At 44.1% G+C, this 10,043-nt stretch overlaps 1 protein-coding gene across 4 annotated transcripts in view; it reads left to right on the forward strand.

Moving 5' to 3' along the window:
• The first annotated feature begins 3,160 nt into the window (after positions 1-3,160).
• The window catches only part of phactr3b (phosphatase and actin regulator 3b), a 34,672-nt gene continuing 27,789 nt past the window's right edge, over positions 3,161-10,043 (forward strand). For 3 of the 4 annotated variants that reach the window (XM_035520453.1, XM_035520452.1, XM_027024833.2), the window contains exon 1: positions 3,161-3,412. In XM_035520453.1, the coding sequence (XP_035376346.1) occupies positions 3,307-3,412 (106 nt within the window). In that variant the 5' untranslated portion in view covers positions 3,161-3,306. The remainder of the gene's footprint in view (positions 3,413-10,043) is intronic. The other variant, XM_027024801.2, reaches the window with a different exon arrangement.

A 10,043-nucleotide genomic window follows, 5' to 3' on the forward strand; every position in this document is an offset into this window, starting at 1 on the left:
AACTTAAAGAAAACGGCACTGAACCAGAATTCGCTCCACATCAACTGATAATGTGTGTTGACATGTGTTAATGTGTATTAATATGTGTGTAGCTCATAATAATTTGCATCAATGGCACAAAATCCATCTGTGTACTTTCACTTTACAACCAGCAGCAGAAGGGAGATCACAGAGGTATTATATAGGAATAAGGAAGTGTTGGTTTTAGCCACTGTTCATTTAATGGGATTTGCTCATTGATGCTTGGATCTTCATGGATCTTCATGGGTCTTCATGGATCTTTATGGATCTTCATAGATCTTCACGGGGTCTCTGTGGAGATATGGAGCTCCGTACTTGTTAATGATTTGATAAGATCCAAAGCCAGGTGAGAAAAAAAAAGCTGTTTAATTTGTTTAATTCTAATTTTGACCAGTAGGGTGAATCTGGTATAGCTGACCACTCAAACATGGCTAATAGTATAGGGTTATTATACTACATAGTCTATAATTATATTATTTTCTTACATTGGGGAAAATTTACTTAGTTTGTGGGAAATAATAGCTTTTGTGTAAATTGCTTTTTCATTTTATAAAATGAACATACTTCTGCTTTTTTGGCTCGGCTAATATATGGTGCCATATGAACTCTCTTCTGCACTCACATATGCAAAACAAACACGCATACACAAATACATCACACCCTGAAGTAACAATAAATCTTAACTTTGCATAAAGGATCAGACAGTTGTCTGGATCACCTTTATTCAGAACCATCAATAAACAGATGAAGGGGGACTAAATAAACAGATTAAGGGGGTTGCATGCAATTTTTGTTAATTTATTTGTTTCTCTTTGTCTGTATTGCTGCCACTCTATTTCTGTCCCTTCCAGGGTCAGTGGTGTAATGGTGTGATCATTTAGAAGCATGAAAACATGCCCATTCCTCATAACATTCACTGAAACATTTCAGGAGTAAACTGAGAATTGGCTCATAAAGCAAGTGATTTGAACTGGACAACATGGGTTCCATTTACCATCCCCAGATACCTAAAAATGATGAAAGTTTTTACCCAGAGCAAGTTTTTGCATTGTCTGTTATGGCCTAATTAACATTTTACAAGTAAACAGGCCAACAGAGGCATTTCATGGTGGTGTATAATTACACTCATTCACTCTTTTCCATTGTACATGGAAATGTAAGTAAATGTAAGTAGCCTAACAATTAATATCGGGTATATGTCTTTTCCTACTACACTAAAATTACCATGACATTGCCATGTTTCTTACGGCATAAAACCTTGACTGTCACGGAACGCTCGCTCCCGCGAGTCACGTGGTTTGGCCGCCACGTGCAGCGGGAGGATCCTGTTCGGAGCCACACCTGCACACACCTGTATGGTGTTAGTCTTCGTGTATTTAAACTTGTCATTGTGTGCGTTCATTGTTTGTAATACATGTGGGTGCCACTGTCTTTATGTTTAAATTAAACGATCGTCCATGTCGAGGAAGTCCGTGCGTCCTGCTCCGCCTTACACTGACAGATCACCATACAGGAAATGTGACTGAAAAAGCAACCTCTCGCTTCTGTAACTGGTTCTAATGGATGACGGCGCCCGTCTACGTGTCCCGTAACCCTGGACAACGGGCTGTAGTATCCGGTGTATCAGGCAGGGCAGCGGGAGGGGACTTGATGTGAAGCCAGAGCAGCTAGATAACGAAGTGTCACATGTAGTAGAGGGTTCCGAAAATATCCTTTCACCGTATCGTATGCTAAGGCTTAGCAGTAGAAGATGGCATCAGAGCTGAAAGCAGTGTGCGAGATTACCTGGAATAGACTACATAAATTCAAATACATTGTTATTTGATATCTTGATATCTTGTTTTACACTTCCAGAAATTATTTGCTACATACTGTATAGTTCCGGTTATTCAGATTATTATAAAATGAATAGACCAGAGGTTTATTTTTCACTAAAACAAACGTTAATGCAGGACATTCCTTTTTCATAATTTTAAAGGTTAATTTGTGAAGTTTAAGGGCCAAATCTAGTAAAACTGGACCCTCTGAAACAAGGCTTACCCTGTCATTTTCCAGATAAGGATAGGAAAAATATCAAAGGGGCTTAAAGCTGCTTTGGGCCACATAACTTCACAGTAGCGTAAGTTTCATTTCAACCCAGTGGGGCACACCACCCAACCTAACACGGTATTATTACGAGTAATTTGAACAGGAATTATTGGAGGAGACATGCCCGCCCATCAGTTTTTTTTTTAACCTACTGATGTATTACACTAATGATTTAAGTTTGGCCTTTTCAGAGTATTTTGTAATTTCTGTGAAATTGTAAAAGCAGCCAACCCGAAATCCTGTCATCTTAAGTATTGTTCTAGTTTAAAAACAGTAGTTTTAAAAACTCTTACTGGAATTTTGTTTAGCTTGTTTTCTTTAAAGTCTGTTTTCTTTCTAACTTTAGGGGAAGCAATACAAAAATACACGAGAGAGAGAGAGAGTGTGTGTGTGTGTGTGTGTGTGTGTGTGTGTGTGTGTGTGTGTGTGTGTGTGTGTGTGTGTGTGTGTGTGTGTGTGTGTGTGTGTGTGTGTGTGTGTGTGTGTCCAGGCCCACATAATGGTCGAAAACCAGTCCTCTCGTGGCACTATTTTTTTTTCCCAGAGTGCGTTGTTATACTTGCGCCGCACGAGGGCAGTGTGACTCTGTGAAATTTCAATTCTCCTACAGTGACGCTTTCTGATAACTGTTTTATATCCCTTACACAAATCTAAGCATGTAATATGCGAATAGACTATTTGTATTTAACATTTATATATTGTGTGGAAATAAACAGGCAATTAAAATAGGATAGAACATTGTGATAGAACATGTGCTCTTTTATAACGCATATTGACCGCATATTAAATTATGAGCCCATTATTAATGCTCTTTGAGTTCCTAAAATCCTGAATTTTGCTGTGTTGATTTCTGAATGACGACTTATCTGAAGAAGCGATAGATGTACAAGTTACACACGACGTGAGAGAGAGAGAGAGAGAGAGAGAGAGAGAGAGAGAGAGAGAGAGAGAGAGAGAGAGAGAGAGAGAGAGACAGCGCGCACACACACACACACACACACACACACACACACACACACACACACACACACACACACACACACACACATTAGGATTTTCCCCTCCAAGCCTGGCTCTCAGATGCAGAAACCTGCGGCTGTCAAACTGAATTACATCCACGCTGCTGCTGGCCGCTGGTGAGTCGGCTTGACTCCACATTGCGTTCTGAGAATTTCCTTTCTCCATCCTAGCGTCTCCATGGCTACATCGGAGGGACCAGAGGAGTGTGTGCTGCAGCGAGGTAGATCTCAAAGTGACCCGAGCATCCTTACGGAGGCTCACACCGTGCACACAAACAGCGCAGGTAAGGCAGTTTGCAGGCTGTGTCAGGTTGAATGGAGCCGAGCTGCAGAGGCAGCAGCGCCAGTTCACTGTCGGTTACCACAATATCTGAAACCAGTCATCTCAGTTCTTTGGATGTGACTGCGTGACAGTATGCACCATTATATTTCATTATTTCCAGTAAATTCATAAAGTCGATATACGTATTCTCAGCACTGGTTACGAATAGCAATCTTTTTTTTTTTATTTCGTAATATTACTTGGGCAATGATATGCATAGGTGAACACAGAACTCAGTTTTAAAAGCCTGAGTTTCGTTATTTATTGATAGTCTACGTCTGAGTTTAGGATATTAAGACCTGATGGACTTATGACGCGTTGGGTTTCCCCATGACTAACGTAGGACTATGGCTGTTCGTTTTAGAAGATTAACTGTGATGTTGCACTGACTGTCAGTCCAACGTTAACAATTCAGTCCTCCATTATGAGACCAGTGGCCTTCACACATGTAAGATGGAACATATTGTACAAAATAAATCGACGTTTTACACATTGATGTGAAGCTCGCTTGCTTACTGGGTTCACATTCGCGTTTGCTCATACGCCTCACATACCGTGCACAGATGCACAGCATTATGTTCCATAATCGGCTCGAGCTGCTTTATGACAAGGCACGAGGGCTCTTCAGCCAGCTGCTTTCTATTGGAGCATTTGAACGACTTCAGCGAAAGCCTTGAATCTGTAATGAGATGTTTGGAAATCCCTCCTCTTAACGGTGCACCCTGGTCCACGTTACCAGGTCTATAACAGGGATCCGGCGATGCAAACGATGTGTTCGGACAGTTGAGGGGCTGGGTCTCTTCATCAGTGACAGTGCACAGTGGGTGTGGTGTAGGTGAGGATTAGGTGATGACCATGGTGCTTGTGTATTCAGCTGTGAATATGGTGACAAAATGGAAGCAAGGCAACGGTCATCACCCCGAAAGTGTTGAGAGGCAGACAGTTACATGTAACGTTTCAACAAGTGGCATGCTTCCTGTCCTGGTATATCAGGAGAACATGAGAACGTCTCTGATGAAGTGTGATCACGTGGGTCTTTCTGATAAAGTCTGATCACTATGAGAACTGTAAACGCGTGCTAATATTGAAAAGCAGAAAATGATATTCATATCGCACTTCCTAAGCAGTTTAGATATCTAGATATTTGAAACAGGGTGCTTTTGCTGCCGTACTCGGCAGCGTCACAAACCGTTTCGTATCCAAAGAAGTTGGTTTGCGTTAAAAAGGATGTGGGGTTGAATAACGCCAGCTGTGGCAGTTTTATTGCCGTGTCCCTGATATGCAAAGCTAAGGTGGAGTTAGTGATTAAACTGTGCTAAAAGGTCTTTGTTAACATGTCTTTGTTTTTACTTGGACAGCTTGAGAAAATTAATTGCTGGATGTGCAGTAAATCACTTCACACTGTCCCAATACTCTGGTACTTCTGTGACATCTGTTGCCACAGTTACCTGCTTACTCAAGTTGGTATAAGACTTTGACTGAAAACTCTCATAAGTTGGATTTTTACTCACGCTTGTCACATTATTTTAAAAGCAGTTACCAATTTCAAGCTGATGAATTATATTTAAAAAAACCGCTTGTGTCTATATAGTTGTGTTAGCACTGGAGTTGCAAATTCAGTCTTATAATGGAAATTGGGAATTTCTCGCAGCACTTTTGCGAAAGTAACGGAGGCCTGTCTACTAAAGTTCTGCCCCAGCTGTTTGCTCTGTTCTCCACCGTGGCAGAAACGTCACGTTTTTAATTGCTTCGCTGTGGGTGGTCAAGCCATTCCATGCCAAATTCATGCCAGCATGGTTTTACAGGTTGTTACCTTGACAACAGGGCACCGGTTTAGTTCTCCGTGTCCTCATGCAGTTCTGAATGCCACCCTATTTTTTCGGGCGGCCATTATGTAACAGCCTTGGAACATGCTGTGAGGCCCAGTCTGAGGGCCAAGGTTGGCTCAGCACACATCACATTTACTCCTCAGTGTGTCCTCATCACCCTTGGGCCTCAAGGACGTTAGCCAGCACTGTCGGAGTTAGACGATCAGTTTCGTCCGTTTACGGCCCGGCCTGACCATACGAGGTCCGTTTCCCCTCGCCTGCCCACCCTGGTTCCGCACGACCACTTTTATCAACACGACGCCCTGCTGCGGCCTTGACCCGGCCTCTTCATCGCATACGCAGGGAAGAGGGGTGAAAGCTGGTCCAAGCAGATGCAGGAGGTTCAACGGAGAGAGGGACGGAGGTAAAGAAGGAAAGAAAGAAGAGAGGGATGGAAGGGACGCAAGAAAGGAAGGAGATAGGAAAAGTTGGTAAGGGGTCAGGCTCACTGAGGCCAAGGAATACCTGGAATACCGTCTGCTCCGCTCAGGGAGAAATGACACTCAAAACAACAGAACACTGGAGAATGTAAATTACCACTGATGGAGAACATGAAAGCTCATATGGAGCTCATCATACAATTCAAATTCAAAATGTATTCATACAGTGCATTTTACAACAGATGTTGTCACATAGCAGCTTTACAGATGTCCGAGTCCAAGCCCCCAGTGAGCAAGACAAGGGTGACAGTGGTGAGGAAAAACTCCCTGGAGAATGAGGAAGAAACTTTGAGAGGAACCAAGACTCAAAGGTGGGGGGGGGGGCATCCTCCTCTGGCCAAGGAGGACACCCAACCCAGTTGTGTCTATGGACCGAACAGCAGCGGCTACTGACATTTACACGGCCTCCGTCACAGTGTGGAAAGCCATTACCACACACCTTATCATGATGTTCCAGCACCTGAATGGCCGTGGTGCACAAAAAGGCGGTCTTATGCTTTGGTTTCCCATGCAGGTGCACGGGCTGCTTCACTGAGCGTTAGAGACAGACTTGGCTTATAAGCCTGATCTGAGAACTATAGGGCATTTTTTCAATGGTTGCAAATGGGGCTTTTTTATTGGCAGAAACCGCTCCTAGATCAGAGAGAAGGCTTACGTTTTACTGGTGATGTCTTACAACCCAGTTCTTGAAGCTGATCCTGTTGAAATGAGACCCCATGCTCATGCATTAAATATTTTTTTAATTAGCTAATAATCATATATATTCTGCCAGATTATATACAGTATACTGAGCGAGCCGACTGATTTTTTTTTGTTATTGTTGGTGTTATTATTATTATTATTGTACCAGTGCTTCAGTCCCATAATCTAATAGGTGGTATTTGTTGTATTATTCAGGCTTCTATATTTAGGTGCTGTATGAATATTCAGTGTGGTGATGAATTCGTGGCATTCTGAGGAGAGCTGTAGTCCTCCAGCACAGTGAAGCCAAACACATTTTATTTGCATAGTGCCTTTTACAGCAGAAATTGTAACAAAGCAGCTTTTCAAAAAAAAATAAAAAATCCTGAGTGCAAATGTCCAAGATATATTTCCTCAGTGGAAGCAAGACTCAAAACAGGACCAGAAGCCAGTGATAGCTTTCGCGTTCCAGCCCTAATATCTCACAACCCAGAAAAATGTCATACTGATCAATAAGTTGAGGAACTGTTAATGATGATACTCTGCAAATATTTTACTATAAGTGAAGGAACATCAATGCATGTTAGCCTGATTCGCATATCTCATGATTTGTATGTAGCGTTCATATTTGCTTGACTTTTTTTTAAATGTGCAGGGAGTAATGTAACCCTTCCTGTCTGCAAGTGCTTCAAACATTGGTGCGTGATGAATATCAATATTCTTTCTTCCCCTCGTGATATTTTTGCATCCATGCTGAGATTGCGCCAGTCAGGCCACACAGCCCAAACACAGGGGCCTCAGGGTGACATCAGCAGATCCAAGCCTTGCCATTGCCGCGGGCATCTGATGCAAGCTGTTTCGGTAGAGACTCAGAGGCCCAGAAGCCACGCCATACACGCTATACACACCATACATACCAGACCTTGTCCGTTTTGCATGTTAAATGTGATTAAATTTGTCCCTGATGCTGAGAATACAAGACAGGGTTTCTAACTGAAGAGGATTGTGTGGTATTCTCATCACAGGGCTGTAAGAAACCCTGCTCTTAAAAACCCCTGCCCTGAGCTGAGAGCTGGGCCACCCGCCTGTCTGCTCCCCTGACGACTGAGCAGACAGACTTGAAGACGAAGACTGAGGTTAAAAGACTGGAAGGCCTGCCAAATCCACTGCCAAGTCGAGAAACCGTCCACGCAGCCTCTGTACAAAGGCCAAGAACGGGACCAAGCCCGTCCTTTTAAACAACCGAAAAGCGACAAAGCATGTGTATGCCTGCTCTGGCCCCGAATGACCTCATTATTACCTTCAACATTACTCTTGATCTCTGTTAGAGGAGGTCTGCACTCATCAAATCTTACGATCCACAAAGGCAAGGCGAAGTGGCGCTCGGGACGCGTTTGCCGTCACCATCGCCAGGCTGCGGCAAGAGCGCCCCGTGCCTGGTTACCTGGCCACCTGGCCGGCTGCAGGGGGTGGGAGAATGCCACGCTTAGTCCTGGCCAAGGTCACCCGTCATCCCCACAACAAAGCCTGCCCTTGTGTCCATTTGTGAGGCTGCTTTACTGTACTGTGCAGAGACAGAGAGAGAGAGGGAGAGATAGATAAAGAAAGAGAGATAGAAAGAGACAGATTAACAGAGAGAGATAGCGATAGAAAAAAAGAGGGAGTGAGAGAAACCGAGACAGCCAGAGAAACGAGGTGCAGCGGCCATGTTGCCTCAGGTGCTGTCGAGTGGATGGGTTTTATGACGACGTTTTCGTGCGGTTCAAGGAACGCTAAAGGACAAATTAACAGAACGCCAGTCTTGACCTCCTCAGGACAGGAGGAGCCTTGTTTGTAGCCAGAATAATACGGGCAGACTTTTCCCACTGGGCTCACTGGCTGAAGGAGAGATGCAAGGAAAATGGCATTAGCAGGGTTTGTTCAAATTAAATGTCTTGTTTGGTTTTGTAAATGATAATTTGCCATCGGAAATGTTTACTGTCTAAGCATAAAAGTGTATCATTGTATGATTGGTACTGATTATAAACCGCACAACACAGACATTATTCTGAATTAAGACTGAAAGGGAGTGTTACACTCTCATGAAGGACTGATGAAGGCTGGGCATTCTGTGAGTGAAACACTGCAGAGGAAAGAAAGAGTTGCAAAGAAAGAAACACCAGAGACCACACTGAACAAATATTCCTCTTTAAACTAGTCAAGGTTGTGCTCTATTTAATTTGAACAGGTTTTGGAAGCATTAGCTCACAATGCGCTAATTTCAGGGTTTCACTCGTAACGTACAAATCGTACTTTAAACATTTCTGGCTGTGAGACCCATAAAACTGAATGAATTTAAAAGGCTTTCTGTCGTCGCTGCTGTAAAATATCTGTTGGAGGTTTGACTGCTGAACATTTTGCTGTGTCAGCGTATGTCCTCACTGTGGCCCCATCCGTGCGCTGGGTTAACAATGGCGCTTTTCTTCAGAATAGCTGTAGTTTCTCATGCTGACAGAGAGGTTTGCGGGGCTGAATACGCAGCCTTGTAGTGAGCCTGCAATCTTAACTTCCAATGCCTGACTTGTTCCCTGTCCAAGCCCTACTCCTCTCTCCCCAACCCCCAGCACCACGCAGAGACGTCCCCGCCTACCGAACACTTCAGCACCACGGACAGTGATTCCCCAAATGTTATGATGTCACTCTCAGCCAGTCATGTCCCAGGAGGGCTCTGCTTCTGTCATTGGCTGACTGGGCTGAGTGACAGTAGGAGGGAGGTGGCAGTGCATGCTTTGGCGTGGAAGGCGGGTCACTCTAAAGAAGCGAGCGTGGCCAGCCTGCAAACCCAGGCTTGAGAGAGCATCTCTCCTCTATTCACTAAACTGCCAGTCGGTGCATCTGCAAGCAGATTAGCTGGAAAGCAAACAGCCTCAAATAAGAGAAGCTACTGAAGCTGTGGTGAATCAAATCAAAACAATTACTTCCTACTAGTTGTGCAGGGTGTCTTCATGGTGGTAACGATATACTCACTGTTCAAGGCAGATCAGATGTGCTCCGTGACCTATATAAGGGCCCCCGTGCGATCAGTGAAAATGGTTATTGCGCAACATTTTTGTGGGTCACCGTACTCGGCATATGCCTCATACGTTCTGGACTGCCAATAACGTGGTGTGGGCTGTTTTGTTCTTCTTGTGCATTCATATGCAATAGGGAACAGAGGAGAGTGGTGAAGTTGGCGAGCAGAGGCGACTGCACCAAACACACGGACTTGCTTGTCCACTGTACCTGAGCAGAGATGTGGCCCACACACACGACATCCTCGGGTGGGTCCTCTGTGAGTGTCTTATGCATCAAGCAGCGTTTTTAAGGAGCTGAAGAGCATCAAAACATTGCACGTGAGAAAATATCTTTCATTTCGTTTTATGAGCCTGAAATAAACAAAACATGGACAAGGCAGCAGAAGAGAGAGTCAAGAGGCCTGTGGTGCTCTGTGTAGGTGTGTAGGGACCTGTAGAGGTCTGTAGAGGTCTGTAGGGATCTGCAGAGGTCTATAGAGATCTGTGGAGGTCTGTGGTGGCTTATAGAGATCTGTGGATGTCTGTAGAGGTGTGTAGGGACCTGTAGAGGT

Source organism: Electrophorus electricus, chromosome 20 (genome assembly GCF_013358815.1).
Source record: "Electrophorus electricus isolate fEleEle1 chromosome 20, fEleEle1.pri, whole genome shotgun sequence".
In the NCBI taxonomy this organism is placed as follows: domain Eukaryota; kingdom Metazoa; phylum Chordata; class Actinopteri; order Gymnotiformes; family Gymnotidae; genus Electrophorus; species Electrophorus electricus.